Here is a 27,798-nt window from a genome sequence, read left to right on the forward strand (position 1 = left end):
TGCTTCTTAAGAGGGTATTTTACAGATCTGATATTCATAGACATTATGATTGTTTATGCAAAAATAGATGCAGAAATAGTGTCCGTGCACGGAAAACACAGTTTTACCTTTCAGGGCAGTCTGTGATGAAACGTAAACTTAGCTCTGCCATTTTCATCCTTTTTCCTTGTGAGAAGTGTCTCAGGATCTCGATTTCAAATATAACAGAAAACTAAATTGGTCAGTAGTGGCAGAAAGACAGCCTTGGCGTAACAAGCTGCCCAAAGGAATTCTTCCATTGGCTTCTCGTTTACATCGCAGCGGTATCTTGTGCCAAAGTGAAACAGAAGATAACAGCAGGGATGCCCCAGCCGGGTTCTCTCTTCTTCCCTTTCCCCTTCCCCGGGCCTTCTCCCCTTTCTGAGCTGGAGAATAAAACGAGGCAGTGGAGGCTGCTGGAGAGCAGCCCTTCCTCTGCGACACCGCAAAAAGGGTTGGGGGAAACGGACAACTCTTGGCCAATTCTGCCGAGGCTTTAACGGCTCTCATTTTCTTCACACGGATGCGGCTGTGCTAGGCAGGCAGAAAACAATTGTACGCTGCTTAAGCGCCACATAAAAGCATCGGCCTCATCGGCGACGGCTGATGCTGTTTTTGCGGCATAGCCACCCAGCGCAGTGGCAGCAGCAGAAGGCAGGCTTTAGGTGACCTCGCCCCACTAATCATACCCAAATTTAGGTGGATGTCTTTTTTCATATTTCTATAAATCCCTAATAATTTGTAATAAATAAAATTGCACCGGCCCCGTACGTGTGCACATTTAAAGAAAAAAAAATTACTAGGGACTTGTTGAAAAGCTGTATTTCCAATTAGCTGGGTTTAGGTGCCATCTGGTGGTAAAAGAACCCGTCCTAACTAGAATGCAAAATCATCGTAAGAGCTCTCAGGGGAAACAAGACGATTGCTTTAAACTCCAGCCACCGTCCGTGAGTGAAAACACACTGGTAAAACCCTTGGCCTCCAGGACAGAGCAGGAACAAATTTAAAAAAGTAATTCTAAGAGTGAAGTTTGAGCTCTATTGTCACTAAAAGCAAGAAAAAAAAAAAGATTAAAAAAAAGTGAGTCAAGAACTATCGATTCTTTGACTCTGATCCTGACAGTACCTGACATCCTCACACCGCCCAGCGTTTCAGTTTGAAGACCTCGGCTGCTGCCTGAGCTGTGTTTAATCGCCCCATTTTACAGGCCAGATCTCTCCCGTTTAGCGGCGCTGAGCACAGCCACCAGTGGCACCCACGTTATCTCACTGGGGCATCTTCCTGGGGGCTCCTCACTTGAGCAGGACTTGGGAAGGAGGGAAAGAGAAAGGGGTAGGCGAAAGTAGTGAGAGGAATGCCAGAGCAGGACTAAATGAGAAAAAAGAAATGTATTTAATTAGTGTTTTCTGTAAAACTTTACAAATGTACAGCATAGTGCAAAAAACGCAGTGTCAGCACATCACCTTCAAGTAAAATTAACAATGTAAAAAGCCAAGGAACGCAAGCTTGCTTCCTCCCAGGAGCGGCTCCCGAATACTGTTCCTGCCGGTTCCTCTCTCACCATCAAGCTCCAATCTCATGGTTACAGCAGAGCAAAAAGCCTAAAGGAAAACCCAAGAACCAACCCAAGAACCATCCCAAGCGGCTGCGCGCAGCGGGGGCAATCTGCTGCCGGCACGAGAAAAACTGGCGCAGCCTGAGAAGACGGTGCCAGGCACCCTGGGTGGTTGAGCTGCACTTTTGTCTGCTTGCAAGGAGCTCTGCTGGGATGGCTCGTTCTTCAACCCCAACGAGACAATCCAGGAGGACACCGAAGCGTATGTTTGACCCCGAGCGTGTGACAGGCTTCATGAAAACACGGGAAAGCTACTCAGGAGCTTGAAGTTAGGCACGTGCTTAAAGACCTTATTGGATCGATACATTCAGTGTTAACGAGAAGGCAATCTCGCGTGTGAAGGTTCAGAGAAGGATGCAAATCTTCAAGGGGGATAACACACGTGTTGTCAGGTGATAGCAGACAGTTTTCAGTTACCCAGGAGAAAAGAGGGAAAGAGAGTGCAACTCAATGACTTCCCATCGCTGGAAATGACAAAATACAGTGGGAAATGGGCTGATCTGGGTGGACTTTCTAAGCACAAATCCATCAAAAAGGAAAACCTTGTCCATGACACACTCAAGCACATCATCTAAATACCAGGCCAATGGGGGCTGCCAGAATTTTCCCCTCAGTCCTGAACACAAAACCAGCGTCTGGCATTAATTCCGAAGTGCTCCCAACCTCGCTTCTGCAAAGACGGTGCCACCAAGGCGGTGACGGAGCTGCCAGCACACAGTGGTCGGCTGGAAAAAAAATGTGCTCAAAAGCAAATGTTTCTGAACTAAGCCATATGTTCACGTGCTGAAAAATGGATGGAGGGAAGGGCTGTGACAGGAAGGTCCATCTGAAACACGCTCATCTTATTAAGGAGAATCTGAGCCTGCATTCCTCCGATCCATTGGCTACCTTTTGGGTTGGATGCTGCTTGAGCATTCAAGATGCTCAGAAATATGGTTTAGAACCAAGAATCGTCACAGCGATGGAAGCAGGCAGAGAATTTCTTCAAATGGTACTGGCCCGGCTTATACCCCCTGTCGAAGCCCGCGGGAGCCCTGAGTTTGAATTTCCTGGGTCTGCCTTACTGCATTTGGGTAGCTTTCCTAAGGAAAAGGAACTCAATTAGAGGATACTGAGATAAATAATACGTTCTCATTAGAACTACAGCATAAAAAAACAAAGCTCTGCTTTGTTGAGAAACTCAGTTGTCAGAAACCACAGGGAAGAGGAAGATTAATTCAGCCTTTGGGGGCCGGTCTCAGATGCACAAAGGACAGAAGAAAAATTGGTGGGACGCGGTGGACTAACCCTTCTGCCTCTCTCCTACACCGAGCAGCCGAGGGGCCTTCTAAAAAGGGGATCCCATCAATCAGACTGGTTTGTCAGATTTCATACATCAATAAACCAACAGGCACGTCTTCAGGGGAAGTAGAGCAGGTCAAGGAAAAAAAAAAAATCATTGGACTGGACATGGAATACTTAGCCAGCAGCAAAGCCCAGAGCGCGCTCTCGGTCCTCCCTGCAAATGGAAAATTGTACCTGCAGAAGAGTCTATCCCTTTATTTTTTTATTTTTATTTAAGTATGGAGTGCCTTGCCCTTATGTTAGAGAAAATAAATTGGGAAAAAAAACCCCACAACAATGAACAAACCCTCTCAATTTGGCATGGGATGTTTTGGGGTCTGTGATGGTCTGCAGCTCCCCTAGGAGCCAGAGACACATTCTGAGAGCCGTCACTCTGAGAACAATCTTCTGCACACTCTGAGGGATCTTCATTTTCCTGCTCACCCCAGGAGGATAAGGGAGAGGCACAAGTACATCCCAACAACACCAGAAAATGGATAATAGAATATTTTTAGAGCATTGGACTAGCATAAAGAACTATTTTCCTATTTAACAAACAGCATCCAGAAGGGTCAGGCATCTCAGCTAATCTGTGCTGCCCTCATTAAAATCCAACAGTTTGACATCGCAGACACTAGCCAGGACCACTTTATTTTATGAAGTCCCTGATGTACTTTCAAGCTACTCTTCTCTTAAATTTTACTAGAAGATTTGAAATTTCTAACAGCATTTTCAAGAAAAAAAAGCCATCCTGCCAAGTTCTCACTCCCCATAGGAGCAGCATTCTGTTTTAAAATTGTTATCCTGGACAAACACCGAAATCCAGGTGCTGGGAGGGTCATGCAACAGCTACTGACCATTTCCATCTACTCAAAAAGAAAGGGCACAAAAAGAAACTCTCTTGGGGGTTTCTGAGTCACGTTTGTTTCTTTACATTCAAACCTGCGGATGCTTGGATGGGTGGGAGAGAGACGTCGTTTCTTGGAAGATGAATCACTGGTTGTTGTCAGTTGAAGAGCTCAGGTTTAACGGGATATCCCCTTGGACACCCACAGAGGACAGGTAGGAAGCCATATTTTCAGATGGAACATAAAGCGATGAACTTTCAGGCAAGCTGATGAGGTCGTTGCCAAAGATGGACTGACGATCGACAAGGAACTGCTGGGCGCTTTCCAGAATGACATCTTTCCCTAGGAATGCAAATGGACAACAGAAAGCTCAGTTTCTGGAAGGCAAGTTACCGGACTTTACGTGTGTAGAACTGAAGAGTTGCAAATTCCCATGGCAACAGGAGGTGAGGGGCCTCATTCCAGGCAAAAACTGCTTGGAAACACTTGAGTCAAACTCGGGCTCACTCAAAAACCCGTTACAACCAACTGGAGTCTCTGCAGGTGCCAAGCTGGGTTTTGCCCAAATGCTGAGATGCCTCACAAGAAGTGAAAAAGGGACAACCAAGTGGTTGGAGACACTGAGAAGTGGGTGAGGGCAGCTTCTCTTCTCCTTCACTCAAGAACTGTCTGGTTTTCCTCATCACTGCAGAAGGAGACATCTGCCAATTGCTCCATTATTCCAGCATCACGCATGGACCAGAAAGGCTTTGCAAACAGGAGATGCTCCTCTTGTGCAGTTCAGCCCCAGCCTGCAGAAGGATTCTCTCCAGTGCAGCTGGGCTTTTAATGCCTTTGATGCTCATGTAAGATGCTGAGCTTAAGGTGGAGACTGGAAGTCCCTGAACTACACGCAATACATCAAAACTCTCAGGTGGGCTCAGGTGGCTACAGCACCAAACTAAGGCTCACAAAATCTCTTCTTTCAGGTCTAGCCCAGCTGACCTGAAAATATCAATATATCACTATTCCAAGACCAGGAAAACACTTCTAGAGTCATATCTATGGTCAATGACACACGCTATCCGAGTCACTGATGGGAAGATCAGCTGGCCGGTTCCCTTGAGGTCTGGTAAAAGGTCTGGAGAAACCAAGACGTAACCTTTGCCTCTGGCTGGTAGCAGCTCCGGGTCACCTCCTCTGCAGCAGGAGCCAGTGGAAACACAGGACCTGTACAGCTCTTGCCACCCCTGCTCCATTTAGATCACCACTTTGCTCTCAGGTGGCGATGAAGAGGCAGAGAAAACAGTGGAGCCGCTGATAGACACGATGTGGACCCAAACGGGAGCAGTGGCAGCTCAATTGCATTTAAGCCTCGGTTTATCCCGCATGCATTTCCCACTGCTCAGTAACGAGCTTAGCAGTTGTTGTGGGAACATTGCTGACCGACACTCACAAAGGCAAAATAACAAACGTGTTTTGCTCCCTCAAGTGGCAAATGGTCAGTGCCAGACGTTGCGTGTAGGTGCTGACATGTTTAACACCTTAATTACATCCCCATTTCTGAGTCCCCAAGAGCCGCTGTGCTCCTACCTGGGCAGGCGTTGTTAAACGGGGGGTTGAACCCTTTTGAGGACACCTCAGTTGCATTCTTCTCCAGGTCCACTGTGAGTCGCTGCATCTTGATGCAAAAATATAAACTACAATGTACAATTATACAAAGACAGGGGAGCTTGTTAGAACTAGGCCATTTCTGGAAATCAGTGCTTCATCAATGCTGCACAACATCCGCCAGCAACGCAAGCCGTCCTCCCTGCCCTGCCTCTCCTGCCAGCCGCACCTGCATGCCGTCAAAATACCCGAAAGCGTGTGCTGAAGGGCAGATACGCCTGAAGGAGAGGGCGAAGGGAGAGGTAATCCCCTATCGGCACTGGTTAATACAGTGTGAAGCTCATGTCACGTGAGGAGGCCAGGTGTCACTGTGGCTGTCCCTGCCCGGCTGCCATACAGGGCAAACCCACAGTCCTCTGCAGCTGGCAACAAACACAAAAGTAATTTTCTTCCCATTTGCCTATGACTGTCTTTAAAGTTAAACTAGCTTTTGCTTGCACAGCGCTTCCCACTGCGGAGCTGCTGCGGGTATTGCTTCCAGGCTCCTCTACACTCAAGAGTTTCCGCAGCACAAGCCAGCCCAAGGGCAGGCTGCACCAGCGGCCTCGGGGACCGAGCTATTGCACATTGCAGCTCCCCCTGGCCTTTCCTCTCATGCCATCCTTTTTAAAAGAGATCGTCCCTTGCTTCCAAGACTTGCTAATGTTAGCCGTCTCTTCAGAGCCTCTCCTTCCTAACACTCAAAAGGATAGTGATATCATGAGGAAGGCTTAGAGACCTTTCACACTCCGTTAGAATAGATTATGCTTCGCTGGCACGTCTGTAGAGATGCAGAACCAGCCAAGTCTTTATCCGGCCTGGCTGGCAGTGAGGGCTCTGAAAACTCACCCTCTATCAAGCAGGAAAAAGTCATGAAACTCACTTTTCCTTCACTGTTTATTAAATCACCATATGCACTTCAGAAATGCCTGTGTCACTGCCAACTCCAAACAAATACTGCCAAACTGAACTTCTCCTCGTTTCTTCTGCACGGCTACGCGTGAACCTCCATTCTAATTGCGTGTGGTTTCAGGGATGGCTGCACTTTATAAAGGCACATTTTATAAAGGGCTTTGGCACAAAGACACTTTATGGATCTATGGTGTTAGTGGGAAGTGACATTCACACCATTGTTTCGATCGGAGACTCCGGGACATCAGACAAGCTCTGGCTGAGGGGGAGAGACAGGTCAGCAGTGTAAGATAACGCTCCCAGCCTGCCCTCAGGAGATGCTGGGCTTTCCCGCACCCTTCTCTCTGGCTATAAAATAATTAAGCGTTCTTCAGTTATGCACAAGCTCTGCTTCATAAGGACATCATTATTATTATTATTATCATCATTATTATTATTATTATCGTATCTCAGAAATACACATCTCTTACCGGGGACAGACTGGCTTCCATTTCAGTCAAATTCCACTCGCTCAAAGATAAATTGGGATTAAAGACCTGTTGGGAGGAAAACACAATTAGGCTTCGGAAAGGTGCAATAGTTGGAGGTGTTCGTATCCTCAGCTGTCTGTGGAGGTGCCGGGGAGCAGCGTCTGCCTGCGCCCCAGCTGCTCTGGCACGTCACCCAGAGCTCCAGGCTGGGGAGTGCTGGTTTGTACCTGGGCCAGACCAGCGAGGGCTGCGTCGGGGACACCAGTACCAATCCGCCCGCCCTGCTGCCTGCCACTGGAGGGGTGGCACAGGCACCCAGTGCCACAGTCATGCTGTAAACCAGGGCAGCTTTTGTGTCACTGCACACGCAAGTCAGAGCCCTTTTTTTTTGCTGCTCTTGGGGCCTAGGACGCTTCCAGAATCACATGGATTTTTAAAAGCCTTCCAAAACCCAGTAGCAGAGGGCAGATTCCTGCTGCATCAACGCCCCACTGGCAATTTCTTGAGAAGTCTGAGCAATGTGGGCAAAGGAGCTGTTGATCTGGGGTAGAGTTTTATGATTCATTCTCACTCTTGTGACGTTCAGTGGCACAGAGAGAGAAAAGTGGGTCAGTGACAGGAAAACCCCTCCTAATGAGACAGAAGAAACAGAAACCAACGGAGCCGGTGACAGAGCAGGCCATTAGAGAAGCTTTCCATAAAGTCAAAATCAATCATAGGCTCTTAGGAACAAATATAGACGTAGGAACTGGCTTTAAGAGAATAAGATGAATTTTTTTTTTTAACGATTTTTCATTCCTGTTTATCCATGCAAGTTTACCATGTGCCTGCATCTGAAGCACCTCCTCAAGGGAGCATATCTTTGACATATAGATTCTTTTGCTACATAGAGTTATTTGATTACTGGCAAAACCCTTTCATATACTGACTCTATGTACGAGGAGAGAGTGAAAGAAACAAACCTCCATATTGCTGCATATATACTTAAGAAAAAAGTATTTCTAAAGAAAAGTGACCTGAGAACTGCAAACAGATCACCATCTCAGCAGGGAGAGAATTTAACATCATCTACGCTTCCCAGAACGTGAGGAAAAGGGGAAGGTAGTAGAGCTAAACACAACCTAGGAGTATCTAAGATGCAGAATACGCAGAAAATAAAGTAACCCACCCAGAGAAATTACCCAACTAGCTAGAGAGTTGTATTAAATCTATTTTATCTACACGTCCTAGGTTTCATGATGATGTCTTTACCAATTTGTGCTCCTAGAAGTTCAAATATGTGTATTTACCAAAGAAATGTAAAAAAGCATCATTTAAAGTCTGAAATCCTGCCAGCTCCTATGAGCAGGTCAAACCAGAGCTGCGACTCTGCTGGCAGCATGTGACAGACAAGGTGCCACACGAGACCAAGCCACACGGTCCATCTGATTTCCAGCCCAAAGGTACCGCTGGGAACTTCACAACCGTTCCCCGCAGCCGCCCCCGGGGGGGCCCGACACTCACATCCAGGAGGCTGGCGGGCTCCAGCCCGTACTGCTGGCTCCGCAGCAGCAGCTGCAGCCCTTCCAAGCTCCAGTCCGTGCCCTCCAACGGGTCTGAAATATCTGTTCTGAGAAAAGACAAGGGGAAACATGGCCACGAATGAGACTTGCACAGACACATACAGAAAGCAGGACTGAACAGCCCTCTGACATGAGGTTTATGCTGACATCTCACTTAGGAAACCACGAGCCTGTCAGCCTGGGTTTATGCCGCATCACTTGGGCTGATCCCAGAAGTACAGCCCAGCAGAGCACAGAGGGGACTGGGGAGACTACTCCTCTCTTGGGTGACACGTGGGGTTTGCAGACGGACAGTCTGTGCACATCTCTTCAAGACCGGGAAAATTAAAGCTTTCCTTAGAAGAAATCCTTCTAGAGAGGCACTTGGGATCCAGAACAGGCTGCATTTCCATCCTCCTGGGTCCAAGAAGCCTGAATTATGATTCACTAATGTTAACAGTAATTAAAGGTTTTTAAAGGAGTGACTTTTAACTGCAGGCATTCAGCCTGCAGGCTGCGTTTACCAGAGACATTCAGCTAAAGGAGCAACTGTGCCACCCTGCTGTGTTTAACTCCCCCCAAAAAGCTAGAAAAATTTCTCTTAAAATCTAGAGTCTTTAAAAAAGGGCGTTTTTTTCTTCTAATAAAATGTTTTGAAGTAGCCAGTGGGGTTATGAAGGAAGAATTTAGTTCTCTATAAGAACCCAAAGGAAAATAAAAGCCTTTCTGGTAAGTCTAGTGTGGGTTTCCCCCCTTGTTGTTCTCACATTGCTGCCGTTGCCATAAAGAGTGAACTCTGCAGTTAACCTCTGCTTCATCCCGCAAGCTGCAACGTGCTTTCCCGCTGCTGGAGAAGTCTGCCGCACACTCACCCCTAACGCTGGTGCTGTTGGGATGCCCGTCTCACACCATGCTAGAGCACCTCCAAAAGCGGCTCCCCCAGATCGCCCTGTGGCTGAGCCGAATGACGCTGTGCTGACCCCCCCCCTTGCAAAAGGACATCATTCTCTGGGTGACTGTCACACGCGGGATACTTGTGTGCCCTGGCTTCAAAATAATGAAGCCTCCATCCCTTTGCGTCAGACTTCTGCACTCAGTGAACACAAACTCCCAACTCTCCATCCCTGTGAGTCACCTCACTTACTATTTTGTGATTTTAAGGCAGGATTTTTATCTTTTATAGGCTTTCACAAGGCCTTGCTTTGGACTGCCTAGCATTTTACTGAGCCCCTCCAGTTCAAGGGGACAAGCACGGCAATGCAGCTAAGCTTCATGGGTTTTCACCTTTAGGCAGAGATGGGGAAGCTGAGATCTCTTGCTGTGTCAGCTCCCCGGTACCTCCCCAGAAACGTGTGGCCCATGTGATGGTGCCAAAGTGACTGGCTGTCCCCTGAAGACACCTAGCACTGACTCAGGAAAGTCACCTTGGACAGGTGGTAGGAGGAGATGCAAAGGGAGAAGAGACTAACAAGAGAAGTCTATTTGACTTCACAGCACAGGAGAGGAAAAGAAAGGGGGCAAATTATTTCCTTCTCAAGCCCAAGCCTGGGCCTGATAAACACTTTGCTGCCTTACCAAATATTTGCCCCACAGAGGCTGTACCTTCAGAAGTGCAGAGGTTACGATGATGATGGACTGTCATCTTCCATCACCATCTTTGGATTGGCACACAAGTGACACCTTATTCACTGCCCAGAAAGACCAGTGACAAATATTTCCTTATGACTTTATCTAACTGAAGACTCAATAAAACAAATGACAGAGGGCACAGAAGCTACTGGAGGCGTAGTGCTGTCCAGTGGCCTGCAAGTCTGCAGACATGGATGCTGGTCTGGGCTCCAGCTTTCACTTGGACCTTGGGCAAATCCCTCTCACTGCAAAAAGCCTCTTCCTGCTCCCATGGCTCTGATGCACGTGCTCTGACAGCTCTTCCTCTGTTGGGTCCTTCAAGCAAGTCATTCACAGGCCCCCCCCACCCCTGTGAACTGTCCCCTAGGCTCAAAGGGTCCTCTAAGCAGGTGCCACAGGTACAGGATGGAGGTCACCAGGCTGTAGTAGGTGACTTAAAGCCACCTCCCTTTCTCCCCAGCTAAGGGAAGAGCGGGTCATGAAACACGCAGGGGCCGCAGCTCTCCCTCGCTCCCCTCACCTGTCCAGCAACGCCCTTCTGCCTCTTCTCTCGGATGGTTGCGAGGTCCCCGGTGGGGCTGCACCACAACTCCCTTTGCCTTCCAAAACAGACTGAACCATGGCAACCGGGAGCACAGGGGGCTCAGAGCAAGCCCGGCAGCCTGGCAGGGGGACATCAGGCTCAGCGGGGGCTTTCACTCCAGGGCTGACCGGCTCTTCCTTGATTAGCATGAGGCACTTCTCTCTGCATCAGAGACAAGTGTTAGCACCACACACACACATCTGCTCCACAAAGGCCTGGCGCTACTGGGAAGGGCTAATAGCACAAGGGCTTGCTTCCACTTCCCATCAAACTGCCCCACAGAGTCTCTCCATTCTCCCAGACTGGCAAAAGAAACCAGCAACCTGGTTGTCTTTTCAGCAAGCTCCAAAAACATGCTCAGCTGGAATAGCTTCAGTCACTTCATCAGTCATAGCTATAATGAATTTGCCCAATTCAATTGTTTTGCAAATACGGGAAATACACTTCCATGTGTTCATTATTCCTGAGATGAGCGTTAGGCTTGAGACAGGTTAAAGGGTCACGAGGTTAGAGAGGTTCCCCTGAAACAGAAAAGCCTCCACCCTAGAGATAGGAATGGGATCAGTTAGACCTGAAGTTAGGATTGGACCAGCAAGCACTCAAGAGATCCCAGTGACACAGGTGGGCTCTTGTGGCCCTGCAGGATTTGGAAGAGAAGCTGACAGTCCCAGTCAGATGTTTCATTTGTTTGGAAGCAGAGGTTTGCCTTTTTCCAATGGTACAGAGGCACTCCACATTATCGCCCAGAGAAGCTGTGGCTGCCCCATCCCTGGAGGGGTTCAAGGCCAGGCTGGACGGGGCTTGGAGCAACCTGGGCTGGTGGGAGGTGTCCCTGCCCAGGGCAGGGGGTGGCACTGGGTGATCTTTAAGGTCCCTTCCAACCTAAACTATTCTACGACTCTATGGTTCCTAGATAGATATGTGTCATTGAAGTTTTGAATAGTAGCATTTTGTATGTAAAAATCTGCTCTGAACTACTTATAGGAGACTTTACTGCTCTCTCTGAAACTGCACAACTGGAGCCAAAGTGAGAGAGGCACGTACATCAACAGGCTCAGGGCATGGAAAGCCGTACTGAAAAAATATTATCTTACAACACTTACAGACTAGCTTTGCTGCAAAACAACACACGAACATGTCACACATATGGGATGGGATGTGACACTCCAAAATCCTCCTTGGCATTCCTTTCAGATAGTCTTCTCATCTCATGAATCCAAAACTCCCACCAGAAGCTCACGTTGATTTAGGAAACACCACACTCCTGAACTCCTTAGGGCTGTGGCTGGCTCACATTCTTAAGTCACGTGGACACAGCACAGATCAGAGGCCACCAGATGGCACTCAGTAATTAGTAGAAAAAAGCAATTTAACTTGAAGGTTGTATTAAATTTTTTCTGCTTTAGAAACGGCTTCCAGATTGTTTGTTTGTCTAGCTAATTTTATGCTATGGTTTCAATTATTAGGCAGATTTACAGGCGATTTCTAGAGTATAACTGCCTTGCCTATATGCTTGAGAAACTGTTTCCATGATTCATCTGTCTACTTACTTTCCACTGACTTAGCTGTAGCTCTTCTGCCACCAGCCCTCAATACACTGCATGGCTGTGGCAGGAAGAGATAAGCATTAAAATACCTCTGTATTCAGTTCTTGAGCTACTGGGACCTTTTCACAGAAAAGTTGTCAAACATCGGAAGTTGTTGTGATGCAACCTTTCTGTTCTCATTAGCAGAAAGATGTACAGTTTGATTCTGTTTCTTATTTGTCAAAGCCAAAAAGAAACTTCCTTTCTCTCTTTCTCAACAAACTCAACAAGTGTTAGCGTCTCATTATTTGATAAAGTCTGAGACAGCCCCTGTCTTGAGGACAAAATAAAAAGAAACATGGAATACTTCTCAAAGAGGTGAGTGGAAATTCTCAGCATGAAACTCATTACTTTGCTTCAAAAGTCATGCTGTTATTATCCTTCCCGAATTCTGAAAATCTGACCCACATTGGAAACTGGAAAAAAATATTCCAGCCCACCATCTCTATAGAGATTTGCGAATCAGTCAGAAACTCTGGTAAAATTACAGCTAGGAAAGACAAACTCTTTTGAAGTTACGCGGTCCATACCCAACTCTCCCTGTTTTTAATCACAAAGATATTTACCTGTCATTTTCCGGAGGGGATTGCATATTTATTATGTTGGAAGGTGATGCTTCAGTAATATCAGATATGATGGGTCCTCCAGCAATTGCAGGGCTGTTTAAGCAAGAGGCAGGTTCTGTCGATGGCTAAGAGGAAAGTAAAAATGATACAGATTTATCCTTCTGAAGACCAGAACAAGTCCGAGGTCCTATCTCAGACAGTCACGGTTTATTCACTATGCCCTTGAGTCCCCCTTGTATGGAAACCAAGGAAGCTTTTACCTCCTATGCAACATTATCATTTCCTCCGGTCTTTCCTCCAACCACGCAGGGGTGCGGGTGTAAAATAAGCACTGTGACTCAGGTGTCAGCTACTGAGAGGTTTTACCATGTCTGACATTTTGCCTAGACTGCTTACCTTCCTCTGGAGGGAAAGATCCAACACAGCCCAACAGGGGACTATGGGTCTCTCATGCCAGCTCAAGTATTTTAACTGCACAAGTGTCTGGTGTCCGCTTTAGTGGGTTACACTGGCGGGGATCCTTCAGTGACGGCAAAAACCTGGCTCTGGTCAGAAACACCAGAGTACCCACTTCTAGATCATACTTCTTCCTCTCTGCCCTTGAGGTGAGCCAGCCTGGGGTAACAGCATGAAGAGTTTGGTGTGCGGGGTCTGCCTTTCCCTCCCACAACCCATGGCCCGCCACGTGAACACGACAGCAAACACGCGTCGTGTGCAAACACGCGTCCCTCCCTGGAACAGGGGAGCTGAAGAAATAATAATGTCACTCAGCTTTGCAAACCTCTTCTTTGCTGTCACACTCCTGCCAAACTGCCCACTCTGTAATCTGTATCATCGCTTCAAACGTTCTTCCACCCTGGCCAAAGAAATCCCACAAAGCTCAGAGGCTGGCGTAAACCTACCGACTGTATGAAATAGGGGTCATGGAGGGGGTCCGTAGACAAATGCCGGCTGACCTTGGACACTTGTGGAGCCGTGATCCCGTTGTCAAGCATCAGCGGTCTGTGAAGAGAAATGGGTTTGTTTCTCCAGCACATACTGACTGGATCCCGGTTGGTCACACAAGGAACGTCTCTCAGCTGACGGTTGTTTTCCCCTGGGTACTCTCTTTTTCCTCAGCTGTAAGGTACTTTCTTGTCCAGTGTTACGGACAAGGAAGGGAAACAACAGTTTTGGAGGAGGTCACCATTAAAAGAGGGTATTAGCCCTACAGAGAAGGGATGATCTGGGTTTTCTAGATCCTATTCCAAAGATGCAAGTAAAAATCACAATTTTGATGCATATTTTGAATTGAACAAATTCAATTCATATTTCCTTCTAATTGCTAGTGGTTTCAAGCTCTAGGCTGGGTCCTCAGCTTGTTTAACCAGAGGTAGCTACGCTGAAATTATTAGCGCAATACTGGGAATCTGGCCTTGTTACCAGCTCCCTCACGCCCGGGGACTCTTTGGCAAAGCTCCATCTCCGTACATAGCGCTGCATAAAAGGAACCCGTGCCACCCTCTAAGTAAGTAATAAAACGGAGGGGAGACACAAAGCAAAGCAGAGCCTAAAGTCATTGCATACGGGCTTTTAAAAAATGACTGACAGGCTTTTACTGGTGGCCACTGACGGCAAGAAGTGGTTCTGCACGCTGGGTCCTGTAGCAGGAGCGCTTTATGTAAATGATTCCTAAATGATGAAACCTAGAGAAAATGAGAAGAAGCCTCAAAATGGCACTGCCTTTCCATCATGAAACTCCCTGGGTGTTGTGATACAGTCCCAAAGAAGCTGCGAATGGGTATATTTTGCTACACACCCACTGTTGTTAATGCTGGTCCTATAAAACTGCCTAGCAAATCCCTCTTCTCCTCCCACCGTCCCGCAGTCCAGAAAAGCATCTTCAGTGTTCATCGGGAAGACAGTGATTTGGCTGAGGGCACCAGGGAAAGCCAACAGTTTTTTGCACAGTAACGTCTGGCAGGCTTGGCAGAAGATAATTCCTAGCTCCCTTCGTCCTACAGACACTGGAGCAGGATATGCTGTGAGAAATTATGGGTTTGCTCAGACTCCAATTAGATCCCACAGTGAAGGGCATTATGCAGCACAACACAGTGACCATGGTGCTCGAGATCTCAGTGTTGTCTAACAGCTCGTTTAACTGCCTTTTTCTATTCTGTGGCATTAACTAAAGACACAGAATAGAAAAGAACATTTGAATCACCCTGATATGGACCTTGTTATGGCATAAGCTACCCTTCAGTACACGCCAAGATATCACAGCTAGCCCTGTGACAATTATGAATTTGTAAGTGTCCAGCTCTCTGCTCCAAGAGCCACAAATGAACCTCCCCATCCAACATTTCTTACCAAAGTAACTTTGGCGACTAACTCATCTAACAGCCTCCTAGGTGAGACATGCCCGTGGGACCTACAGACCTGTCCACAGCTACCCAGAGCCCCCAGTCAGCATGTGGGTCTGCACCAACAGTTGCTCCGGGCTGTACGCTATGCTTCTCTGCAGGCATTTAAAAGACAGGCAGGTAAAGAAATCTGTGAAAGATAGAAGGGCAGATATAGAAGCTCACAAGAGCTGAGGTTCCTTGAACACAGACCTTCATGTTTCCAAGGAAGCAGGAACTCAACATGCGCGATACTGTGCAAACTGCAGCTGGGCTGTATCACTGTGCTCCCTCTTCATAAGGAGGCCAACGCAGTTGCTGTGCAGACAGTTCTGTGCTCTTCTGCCCCTATCAGCACGGGTTCTCGCTAATGATTTGCTTTTTGAAAAAGCAGCAGTCTAAGACAACATTTCTTGGTCTGCAAAGCTTCTGCAGGTAGGGCATGGCCCTGGCCGTGGAAATCAGAGATCAGCTCTGGCATTTCCTTTCTCTGCTTCCTCACTCCACTGGAAGAAAATTTCCCCGCTCATGAACCTCAGGAACTCAGAGCAGCTGATATCCTTCCCTTGAGTCCTTTTCTTTGTTAACATTCTCTGTTCATGTTTCCCAGAGGCTCAGTAGAGAGGATAGGCAGAGGTAAGAGTATCCAGCTCGCTTGTACAGATTATGGGCTCCTTTGTTCAATCCTGTGTTTCCTTTACAATCCTCGCACCAAGAGTCAGCCAAGAGCAAGGACACTGACTAAAAGAAAATCAAGCCCTTGAGCAGCCATTCTTGGGAAGTCTGGCTCCTTTCTCCAAGGCTTGGAGAAGTTTCTGAGTTGCCAAAGGCCACAAGGTAATAAAGGTGGGAACAGGAGGCAGGTCCCTGCCCTCAGCCTGAGCCACAAAGGCAATTTCCTCTCAGTAGCCCCTCTCCCCTCTTTAGATCACAAGCATGACAGAGCAAGAAATGCATGGCTGCTCTCCTGGAAGGCACTAAGCTTCCTAATTCAAGCTCCTCTATTCATTTGCCTTGAAGAGCTTATTTATGACGCTAAAGATAGCCCTTAGGTAAAATCTTTCTCTGCCTTCCTCTCTGTAAGGCCTGCAGGTTACACGCCACCCAACCCACGTTGGATACCCAACCCATTCAGTGACTGCGGGTCAAACTAAAGGTGTCTGTGGGCTGGCTGGGCCCAGCCCCGCTCCCACTGATGACAAGTGGCAAAACCAGGACCTGTAGGACCAGCAGCAGGGTCCTGCCCTTTACCCTCCCACTGGTTAGCGTTCCCATCTCCCAGCGCGCTCTGTGTTCCCCAAATAAAGGTCATGAGCTGACACGGTGCTTCTCTAAAGACCACTGAATGGGGCATGTCAGCAGGTCTGACTCGGCAGTTCAGCCCATTCATCTCCCATCACCATGGTGCCCTGGTCCGGTGACCGCCTGCCTGGGCAAGCTGAGCTTGTGTTTTTAGTGAGGGGGCAGCATTATGCACCCGTGAGCGTTTGCGCACCACACAAGGGTACTTACAGCTTCCTCTTTATCCCAGTGCTGCTGGGGCTCGATTGGAGCTGGCCAAACAGAAACTGAATCAGCTGTCAGGAGAGATCAAAATCCGGTGTTAATCAGCAGAGTGATTCAGCACTCCCTGCTCTCACAGCCGTTCTTCTCTCACGCATTCCTCCCTCCTGACACCACCCCACAGCTGGGAGCAGCCACGAAATATGGGAGCCAAATTGCACGAGACTTTGGAGCCCGAAACCAAACTAAGCTTTCCAAGAACTGAAACGACCTGCCTAGCTTTCAAGAAACACAGCCAGGTGCCTGCTTTGTGCCAAGGCTGCTTTCTCTCACGTGCTCAGCGCTTTCTCTCTCCGCTTCTGTGCATGCAGAACTCCGGGTAGCCCTATTAGGCTCGGGAACCTGCCTGTGAAGTACACAGGCAAACATTCCTAGGCCTGGAGTTAGACTTGGCCTCCATAAAAGTCTTTAGAGACCTTTACGAGAGGCTCTGACACAGACTTTGCAAGGCAAAGAGGCAACCCCCTAGGGGAGACCCTGGATGGAGGTCTGAGCTCTTTCAGTTGCGTTTTTCAGCCCTGTGAAATTCAGTGTTAATAAAACAGGACACTCAAAATGACGCAGAATGGCTCTGGAGAGGAATCATCGAGCAACATATTCCCAAGTCAGCTTGAGCCTAATGCTCTGCTTTGACCTCCAAACAAGGAGAGCATTATTATTGTTATGTATCACAGCTGTCTCTTCCCCATTGCTCAATATAACAAAATGGAGTTGCATACGTGCCCCCGCAATGAGTGGTGTGGCTGGTCCGGCCTCAGAGCCGGAGGAAGGTTTGATTGATAACCTTGTGCATTTCTACCCAGTCCTGTGACTGTGACGCCACGTGAGGGTCAGAGCCTGGCTCTTCGGGGGGACTGGGAAATGTGACATGCTCAGTCACTCAGCACCATCTGGGAATCACTGGAGAGGCCTTTTCTAGTACTGGTCATGCTAGATTTTGAGGGCTATGGCTCCACAGTGCTTCTTCAGTCTAAAACGTTGTACGGCAATGCCTCAACCATACCAGCAACCCCAGAAAACGTAACAGTCGCCAGAGGTCCCCAGTGGGGGAATGGCTAGCCAATTCTGCTGTATGCAGCTTCAGTGCTGGCAGGAGGGAGGCTCCTCTCTTGTACAAAGGAAAAACGAAAGATTTGGGAAGCCCAAAGGCATAGGTACAACCAGAACGCAGCCAATACAGGGCAATCGGCGAGAGCTGTGCTCTCTTGCTCAGGACTTCAACAGAAAAGTGGTTCCTAACATCACAGCAAGGGAAATTTAAACCTTTTGTTCAAGGGCATAATCTGTGTTTTCTTAATGACCACTTTCCATAGGACACGTAAGAACATCATGCCATTTGAAAGACAGGGAAAATAAGCATATGGTGATATCAGAGTGTGGAGAAGATTATGGGACAAGAAAAGAAAAAAAAAAAATCCGAGGAGGACATACACCATGCAGTACAAGTGAGTTTGGAGTTTAGATGACCACTACCTTGTTGATCACTTTCTGTTGCTGTGAGTGGTTCTGCCGGAGGGAAACAACTTCCCGCCAAAGAACTTCATTTTGCCTGAAAGTGAAACAGAAATTTTCCCTGAGCACAGTAACATCCCAACAGCTCGTGGTGCTGCCATGATGCACCGCAGACCAAACTGCCCAAAGCCTGTCTCACCCTGGGGCTCTTGCAGTGCTTGGCTCTTTTTGGGCATCCCAAATGGGGTCACACAATTGCTTTCCTTACTTTTCCTTGACCTCAAAAGAACTACAGACCGGAGCAGGGAGGAAAAACAAATACAGAGAAGCCAACATTTGTAGGGGAGGGCAACAGGAAGACATGTATTTAGTTTTCATGGAACATTTGGGCCAAACTCAGAATTTCAGCAAGGCCTGATTTGTGACTTTGAATGATTTGGATCACCAAGGCTGTTCTTCCTGTGGGAGCCAAGAAAGCCCAACCTCTCCACAACCGCCCCCAAAGACCAAGAGATCCCATGGACAGAGATCCTATGTATTCTGCCTGCTGAAACCTCATACACGTGGTGGTACAAAGGCATGTTTGGGAGTGACCGCAGCAGCTAAAGGGATGCTTCTGCATCTGAGAGCCTTGAACTAGGAGGACTGTAATGATTTCGTTAAAGGGTGTCACTGATTTCATGCAGCACAGACCCCGTGGCCAGCTTGCAATTGCATAGGGCATATTTATTTTCTGTCTGCAAATGCAGCACACAGGGGAGTTTACAGGCTTCCTTGAACAGTCAGCCCCAGAAAGCGGGATGGGGAGATGCCGAGTTTATTTACTGTGCTGCCTCCAAACCTGGATGCCAAGCAAGTCCATGCTGCAAAAGGCTTTGCCAGTCAATTTATCTCAAGAGTATATGGATGTAGCAAAACCGACAGGCCAGCAAAACCCATCATGCAGGTGAAATTTACAGATGCTTTTGCTTTTTAGTCTTTCTAGTGTGGATTGATGCTGGAACTGGGAAGATAAGGTCCAGGACTCGAAAGAGCACAGTAGCTGCCTGAGTATAGCAGTTTGTACAGCAAGAATCTTGCAGGGAACTTTCGGTACTGGTACTGACAGGATTTTCAGCAATGCAGCTTTCCTTAGTCTGACAGCTTGTGCTGGAGTTATGTCCTAATGGTTCTTCATCAGTGTAAATTTCTTAACGTGATTTCAGCCTGGGATTTCTGGTCTGTCTTAGCTTACAAAAATTGTATTACTTTCCTTGGTTGAATGCAATTTTGCCTTTTGCCAGATGGAGGAAGGCAGCAAGCTAATCAAAAAGGAGAATAAACTAAAAGCAAGGCCAAATCATCGATACTGGAATTCCTTAAAAATTAAATAAGACACAAGCCTAGAAACTCTTTCGTTGCCACTGTACCTGGATTTCATGGTGTGATTTCATGCATGTGTTAAGTGTGGGAGTCATTAAAAATTGAGGTAGCATAAAAATATTTATCTGTTGCATGTAAGGTGCTGGGCTGGAATGAAGTTTCCCAGTATATGGTGTTCTCTCAGGGCCCAGGATGCCAGTGTCATCTGGTGATGTACGAATATCAACTTTCACTATAAAAGAAGGGGTTTGGGTCTTTTTCATTATTCAAGTGCTTTTTAAACAAAGTTCTCTGCAAGGATTAAAATTCTGGAGGCAAATAAAACCCTCTCCAAGTACACGATTTATAAAACCATATCCATTTCCTAAATTCCTAGTGCCCGTGTCTGACTCACAAAATCCCAGTCTCAGACAGCTGGAGGTCAGGCAGCCACATGCAAGCAACATTGCATCTGCTTGGTTTGCACTTATACAACAATTTTGGCCTGGTCAGAAGACACAGTCCCCAGAGAGACGCACTAAACATTACAGCAGTTCTTGTGCTCTTATATACTTTAGGACCGTCATATATTTTGAAGGTGGAGGACGAGAGATATATTTTTTATTTTTTTTGAAAGCTGGAGTGGGCACCACCACATTTCTGCCAAGGACTTTTCTAGGTGTGAGAAAGAGCTTCTCATCATTTCTATCTGGAGGAAATACCGTTATCTGAGCTAAGTCTCCAGGTTATACACATACTTCCTGCATGGCCCCCGCTGTGCTTCCCCCATCTCTAAAGGGAAAACAGAGACGACGAGCACACGGCCACCTTTCACGGAAGACAGAGAGTCTGAGTACTAATTCATTTTGTAGATAATGGGGTCTGCATAGAAATCCTACATGTTGTCATCTCAACAGATCTAGTTCCTATGATTAGTCCCTGGCTCAGCACGTGCTCCCTGGGAAGGAGGTGTGTAAGGTTCCTCCTTTCAAACATTCACCAAGTTCAACAACTCTCGAGAAGCAAATGCCCGTAATAAGCAGCCTGAGTAGCATTCAACTCACTGTTTCATGTCCTGCACTTGACACTCCATGTTCTCCTGCTGACTCCTCAGTATCTGTACCTCATATAGCAACCTGCTGAGGTCCTCCTGGCGCATCTTGGTCTCCTCACTTTTCACTACCGACACCTGAGGAATTAAAATCAAAGATGGATTTTACCAACACAAGACGGCCATAGAGAGACAGAGTCATTGCCACGGCGCAGGTGCTGGGCTCTGACATGCAGAAATACCAGGACAGGCTATGTATGCACAAGAGTCTGAACTACCCTTAGGGTATTACTGCAAGAGTCAAAGGGATAAAACAGAGCAAAGAGCAGGAAAAATCATTTCCTACAGAGGGTCTGTCGGCAGCAGGACAATCTGCACTACAGTGGGGGCTTATTTCAAATCAGCTTGGGGAAAAAAGAAAAAAAAAAGGTATTTTGAAGAACAGGGTGGAATTGAACTAGGTTATTTGATTAATTCTGTCTATTTTAACTACAGAGAGACCAAATCCAGCCTCATGTTTTATAAGAATGAGCCCGAGGAACTGCTTTAAATTGATATATTACACTTGGGTTTCCACAAGGCTTTCGCTGAAGTCAATACACTAATTGGGTAAGAGAACAGCCCTTTTCGGACATCAATAAGAGGTTAAAAGATAGCAAACAGAAGGTAGGAGTAGGTTATTGCTTCTATAATGACAGGAGATGACTGTTGGGAGATCCAGTAGGAGCTATGCTGTACTTATCTAGAAAAGCGGGTAACGATTCAAAAGCAGAGGGGTGCGAAGCAGGCCCGGCCGTGCGGCACTACACGAAGGTCTCGTGATAGTGAGCGACAGAGCAAACAAACACAGACGAAACTCTGATGGAAGCCAAGCCTTGCACGCCAAGGACCCCTGCCCCAACCATACACGCGTATGGAGAAGACAGAAGCTAGAGCGCAGGGTTACTGGGGTTACGCTGAGCAGTCTATAGCACGGCGGACCGCGGTCTGAAAGCAAAGAAGCATTTTGAGGAGTTATCAAGAGAGGAGCACAGCTGTGGTAGAAACCCTCGCAATGGCCACGGAGTGCCGTCCCGCTCAATCCGCCCCAAAAAAGGGACGTGGGAGGGTTAGAAAGGCCCAGGAGGGTCTCCTGCTCGGGCAGAAGTGAGGTGCTTGCCGCCCGAGATGCCTGAGGGACAGGACGCAAGTATTCACTACTTCTCTCCTAGCAGAAGGCCCGGGGGAAACACATTAAATAAAGAGACAAGAGGTTTAAAGCAAACCACGAGAGCTACGCCTCCACACACACCATTACTTAAGCTGTGGGGCACGCTGTTGAGGGATGTTTGGAACAAGCACCAGGCAGTGCTTGTGCTTCCAGAACCTTCTGGAACCAGGGTCTGCCTCCCCTCAGCCGTGCCCCCTGGGGGGCTCACCGGAGGCCCTGCCGCCGTGCGTATCCCCCCTCAGACCCCCTCACCTTCCTCTTGATGTGCTCCAGGAGGTGCTCGTGGCCCTGCAGGAAGCAGAGGTGCTGGAACTCGGTGTCGTCCCGCTCGGGCTTGACGAGACCCCCCTGCTCGATGTTCACCACCTTCCTGAAGCCGTCTGCGTGGAGAGGGCGCGGGTGAGGGTCCCACAGACCCGGGCCTTCCCCCTCGCCTCCCACCACCGTCGCTTTTGAGAATGTTTCTGTTCACTCCCCCCTCTTTTTGAGCTGCTCCAGTGCTCAAGGCCACAGCTGTGCCCCCTCCCTGGGGCTGGGCAAGTTTTTGGGCAACGTCTACAAGAAATCCGGCACAAGGGAGAGTGCTGTGCATCCCAATAGCCGCCCCTGCCGCTGGCCCATGCCATGAAAGCCTCACCGGCAATGCCTTGGCCAGGAGAGCTGGAATGCCCGCTCTTAGGAAATCTCTGGTTTGACTCGGGAGCCAAAGGGATTCAGGGGAAGGTTTTTCAAAAGGCACAGACCAGCACCGGGTGCCACTTTTGGGAAAAAAGGGTCACATGTACATTTGGATATCTACTTGGAATACTCCTCCCAAGTCCTAGAAAAGTTTCTAAACCATATCTAAAGACTGGCATAAAATTTACAATAGAGCTAGTGTATAGTTAAGTAGCAAAGTTAAATAGCGTACTTAAATAGTAAAATTCCTTTACTGAGGAACTTTGTGAATTAGTCATTGAAAAACTTCCAAGAACGACCCGAATTTAATACAGTCGTGGTCTAGATGTGGCTAAAAGCTACACCTAAGCCTCCACAAAGAGGTGATAATGTCTGCAAAGCAAAGCAAGGTTTGCAGGGAGAAGTTCTGTCCGTAATTATTTCAGCGATGTGGCTGGTGAAATGGGTAAGCTCTGGGCTCTGCCCTCAAAAGTGGCCGTTTCTGAGGGAGGTGTCACAGCATCAGGCTGCTGGAAAAAGGCCCATATAGAATAAAATGCAAAAGAAATAATAATAGGTGATCAAATTGGTGCAAGAGAAGCAGAAAACCTGGTGGCTAACATTTCTTAGCTCGCATCTTACAATGTAGTCTAACAGAAATTTCATGCTGGGATCTAAGGTCAATGCAAGGAAATCATTCTCCTGGGATCCCAGAGGCAAGTCCGCTTTGGCAAAATCAATAATGCCACAATAACACATATATGTGAGACCTCAACTTTTCTATCCACAGTTGTCCCTCACACCTCCTGTCCCACCTGCACCCTCTGTCACTCCCCGCGTGTCTGTAGGACCCACATGGCCTGGCTCTGGAGGTTGAACTTACACATGTTCAGCTGCCGGACGAAACTGGCCATGTTGTTGTGTTTGAAATACTTGGGCAGCACCTCTTTGGCAAAGCGTCCTTGGTCAAACACATGGAAGCTGGTGCCATTCTGCAAAGGAGACAAGGACAAAGGCAAAGTCAGAGGAGCGTCCCTGACCATGAGAGGTGATTTCCTTGAGTCCTACAGCAGGGGAAGTCATGCTCTTTGAATTGCCACCTTGAAGCTGAGAAAAGTGACAACAGCCTTCAATGAGGGCTTCAATGCTCCGTTCAGTTCTGGTCCTTTCAGTCCTCTCTGACCGCAGTTTTGATCTTTTTCTACTAAGCTTTGCTACTGCTTAGTTCAGAGCCTCGGATGCAAGAAAGAAACTGCAGACTTTTACACACAAATAACTGGTAGCTTTTGATCGTCCACACTTGTACGGACCTCACAGAAAGACTCTGGTGTCCAAAGAAGGTCCTGGAAAGTGTGAATTGCCATTATAACCCCTCGATCTACTTGTATAGGTCTAATTCCAACCCATCTGTTCCAGAGCACAGCAGTCCCGGAGGGAGCGCTGCCTGGAGACCTGGCACAAGAAACACAGCAAGGCAAGAAAGCAAATCATCTCTGGAGACACCACACTGACCCAGAAGCAATACGCACCTTCTCTTGATTATTTTTAAAAGTACACAGCCATGAGGGCAACCCGCAAAAGGTTAAACAGTCATGCTTTACAGTCCAAGCTAGCAACACGCATGTTAACCAGATAAAATACCCGTTTCTGGGGTTGCAGTGCCAGGATCTGTGATTGCAAAACAATGCAAACTGCCTGGGATCGCTGGCGGAAACGGACATGCTGCAGGCCATGTGTTTTCCCTGCCCGGCCCTCCACCTGCTGACAGCTAAGCTGGTGCAGAGAAGGCTCCTGAGACACGACGCGCTGAAGCTGCCTTGAAACATCTTACAAACAGCAAGTCATGCAACCTTTTTGAGGGATGGAAGAACCGGCAATTGATTTTCATCTGTAACCAACACTTAGGAAAAACGTTTTCTAAATCCCCAACCTGAACAGCCTCAGTGTGTCTCCGGGACATGGAGACAGAGGGACAACCTTAAATACGATCTCTGCTCTGGATGGGCAGGCAGCACAGGGAATCTGGAGGAATGAAGAGTCATGATTTCAGCCATGGAGTTTGAGGCACAAGCGGCATTTTTGTAAACTTGCAGAGAATGGTATGTAGGGGCTCACACTGTCTTTGCTTGAGGAGAGAGAGAAGAGCTGCAAAGAGCTACGAGGAGAACCACCCAGCTGTGCAGCCTAAGCTTTATGGAGGGACGGGCAAGATGCAGAGACCTGTGCCAGTGCAAAGACATCAGCAGATGCTAGGGACTTACCAGCTCAGCTGCAGTTGGGTTTCCAGGGACAGCTAGCTAAAGACACGAGGGTCTGCACGATGTTGGCAGGGAGGGCTCTGAGAGCAGCACAGCCACCGTCATCCTCCTGCTGCGTTCAGCGTTACTACCGGCATCAAGTGGTGTATCAGCCCGGGGGGGTTATTTCACAGCAGACTGGTTTTTGACAGAGGAGGACAGTGTTTCGTAAGAGTGAGCACCCAGCCATGTGTGGGTCCCATCACAGGGTCTGTAGCTGCACGGGTGTGCTCGGGGCTGCCTAGAAGTTTCTAAAGCAGGGAGTCTAATCAGGACCATGAGAAAGCTCAGTGACTAATGAGGGGCGGTGTGTGCCTGTAGCCTGCCCACAGTCTCTGGAAAACAGCCAGCTGGCAAACCCTGCTCATCGCCACTACGCTTCCATCACCAAACAGTGCCAATGCCCTCTGTGCTCAGCTCTAACAATTAACCCTGCACGCCCACAAACATGCAACTTTGGGTCAGCTGTGCTTCTTGCTCCTTGTTCATGGCTGCAAACACGACTGTTTGCCTCGACAGTGCCCGTTGACCATCCCCAGGGTCTTCCCTATCATTCCTTACCCCATGCAGCAGAAGCAAAGGCTGATCCAGCACTGAAGAGATTCACTCATGACCTGTGTGCTGGTATTATCTCACAGATTGAGCTTGCAGACATGACAGCAGGGACCAGGGTTTCCCAAAACACCGCAAAGGCTGTTGTGGGGACAAAGCCCGATTATCCTGCTTCCCTTGTGCTTCTGCCCACTCACTCTGGGATACAGCTGTGTCCCAGGCTGGGCATGCTGATGGAAAATCACAAGGGGTTTGTGTACCTGAACACCTCCTTATCACCTCTTTTGAGAGGTCCTTCCTTTGAATTCAGGGCTGCAATGTTCTTAGAAGCCGGTGTTCCCAAAAAGGTTCCTATGGGCACAAGAGACTTCGGAGTTACTGTGTGTTCACCGAAGAACGGTGCATGTGCCAGCTTGTTCCCATACAGCAGCTGTGCTTTGCTTGTCTCAGATCAGGGGAGCACAAGCTGGGAGAAACTTTGAAAGTCTTCTCTGCCCAAGGCAAAATCGACTCTGCAGCATGTCAGTCTTGGCAGATGCTTCTCCTAACTGTTTTTGACAGACCCAAGATGACAGACACCCTGTGCCCAGCCCAGGCCAACTACTCCAGGAATTTGCTAGGATTTCTTCCTGACTGCATCTTCCATTTCAAAAATGCATTTAATTACTTCTTGTCCAATCTACCATGGACACAGACAGCAGACTTTTCCTTTTGACCTTACAATAGCCTTTAGTATATATATAAACTGTCACCAGGTTTCCTCTCCCATCTCTTCTCCTTCATGCTAAGAAACAGTTCATAGGTCCTTATAGGTCCTATTTTCTAAGAGTTCCGATTACATCCACAAATCTTAGGCATGCGCGCAATTTCTCAGCTCCAGCAACACTGATGGGTAGAAGAGGAGGATGCGACGTGGGAAACTTAGGCACCTAAAAGCCTTACCAACCCCCCCCAAGAACGTAGCTACAGCCTATGTTAGGTTGCAGGAAAGCAGAGCGTGGTGGGGGTGGTCAGGCAAACAAGCGTAACAGAGAGGGGACTATTTATACATCTTAGAAAATCCTTCTTGGTTTAAAAGTCCTTATTTAAGACACAGGATACCAAAACTCGGTGGTTGGGAGAGGTATGGCCAGGTAATACCAGTATCAGAAAGCATCTGTTGCCTTGGATAGCAATGCAACTCAAACCCCATCAAGTTTTGCATGAAAACTCTACTGGACGCAAACACACGGCAGAGGGGCTGCTTTAGACGTCTTCCCTTTAAATCTGCTTTTGTTATAGAGTCTCAATTTCAGAGAACAAGATTATGCAAACAACTGATCTGATAACTCCCCGCTGAAGACAAATCACAACATTATCTGCAGCACGTCCTAATCAGGTCAAAAGCACAGCGTGGTATCAAAATACTGTACGAGGGGGACAAATAAATCATTTTAATTCTCTGATTGCACTTAGTACTTTAACACCTTGGTGAGAAATCAGAAGCCAAAGCAAAGCACTCTATCCAGATGAAGCTGGGCAGACAGCACATACACACCTCACCACGATCATCGCACGGACTAGTTGTAACATCAAGTAAAGCTCTTCCGAAATAGCGAGCGATTTAGGGTGCCACTCTGAGATCTGTTTAAACTATCGGTTTCAGCCTCAGGTGTGAACGCTCTTTGTCTGCTGCCTTCTCCCGAAGCATTTGTGAAAGGCTGATAAGAAACACGTGAAATAACACAAACAGTAGTGGAATTATTTAAGGGTTTTGCACCTTTTCTAGAATATTTTAGGGAATTGCAGGTTGAAGCAAGGTGAGAAACCTCTCAAAGAGCCTGGATTTTTAGAAGATTCAGTATTAGACACCACTTAAGATGCTTTAAGTGAAATGTGTAAATATTGTTATTAAAATACTCTCAAACCAGCTCTCCCTTTGAAACAGAAAAGCCACAATATTGCAAATAAATAATATCAAGTATATTCAAAAGGTCCCCTAACGAACTACTGGTCCTTTCACTCTCCCACTTAGCTGACCAGCACTTGTAAAGCTGTTGTGGTACCGTTTGGGCCTCACGCCTCGGTTTCTCCCGGTGTTGCAGGCACTCGGTGACACCTGATATTGGCTGTACTTACACTACTCCAGCAGATGAGATGGTTCGTTTCGGGATCTTCCACCAGCGTCCAGAGTTTGGTTAGGAAAGCTGGCACATTGCTGGAGTATCCATCCATCACCAGAGCGCCGGGTGAATCCTGCATAGTTTTGCGGCGCCCCGGCTACACTAACCCCATCGCTCTCGGCGTGCCTGCCTCCCTGCACGCGCCTGCGGCCGACAGAGGATGAACCACCGAATTTTTATCCCGGGCCAGTGGAAAGTAGGCTCCCGGGGAGTCACATCAGCAGTGCTGCTCGCACTCTTAAAAACTCAGCACAAAGCGATGGCATCACCAGCCCCGGAGAACAATACACAGAATGAAAATGCACCGCAGCCGATCTCACAGAGCCGTGAATAAATCCGCAGCGTCATGCAAAGGGGACACGTGCTGCGCACCTTCTCCTGGGCGCTTAGCGAGTCACCAGCATGAACCCAC

General features: G+C 47.9%; 1 protein-coding gene across 1 annotated transcript; it reads right to left on the bottom strand.

The window, feature by feature from the left end:
• Window positions 1-1,398: 1,398 nt before the first annotated feature.
• Window positions 1,399-27,465, bottom strand: HSF4 (heat shock transcription factor 4). The gene is made up of 13 exons (XM_074583624.1): window positions 27,343-27,465; window positions 23,259-23,367; window positions 21,971-22,098; window positions 20,522-20,646; window positions 18,138-18,213; window positions 16,614-16,678; window positions 13,623-13,722; window positions 12,721-12,845; window positions 10,506-10,730; window positions 8,319-8,424; window positions 6,816-6,881; window positions 5,377-5,464; window positions 1,399-4,146 (listed from the first exon to the last, which is right to left on the bottom strand). Exons 1-13 carry the CDS (start codon window positions 27,463-27,465, stop codon window positions 3,950-3,952), a joined length of 1,533 nt encoding a protein of 510 aa, XP_074439725.1. The 3' UTR covers window positions 1,399-3,949.
• Window positions 27,466-27,798: the final 333 nt, after the last annotated feature.

The sequence above is a fragment of the Larus michahellis genome, chromosome 4 (genome assembly GCF_964199755.1).
Source record: "Larus michahellis chromosome 4, bLarMic1.1, whole genome shotgun sequence".
In the NCBI taxonomy this organism is placed as follows: Eukaryota; Metazoa; Chordata; class Aves; order Charadriiformes; family Laridae; genus Larus; species Larus michahellis.

What these genes read in the sequence shown, in the direction of transcription:
- HSF4 (XM_074583624.1), bottom strand. Translation starts at nt 27,465, where the DNA reads ATGCAGGATTCACCCGGCGCTCTGGTGATGGATGGATACTCCAGCAAT. An exon ending in TGGAGCACATCAAGAGGAAG is followed by an intron (nt 20,647 to 21,970) that starts GTGAGGGGGTCT and finishes TTAATTCCTCAG; the next exon opens with GTGTCGGTAGTGAAAAGTGA. An exon ending in TCCCCTCCGGAAAATGACAG is followed by an intron (nt 10,731 to 12,720) that starts GTAAATATCTTT and finishes TCTCTGATGCAG; the next exon opens with AGAGAAGTGCCTCATGCTAA.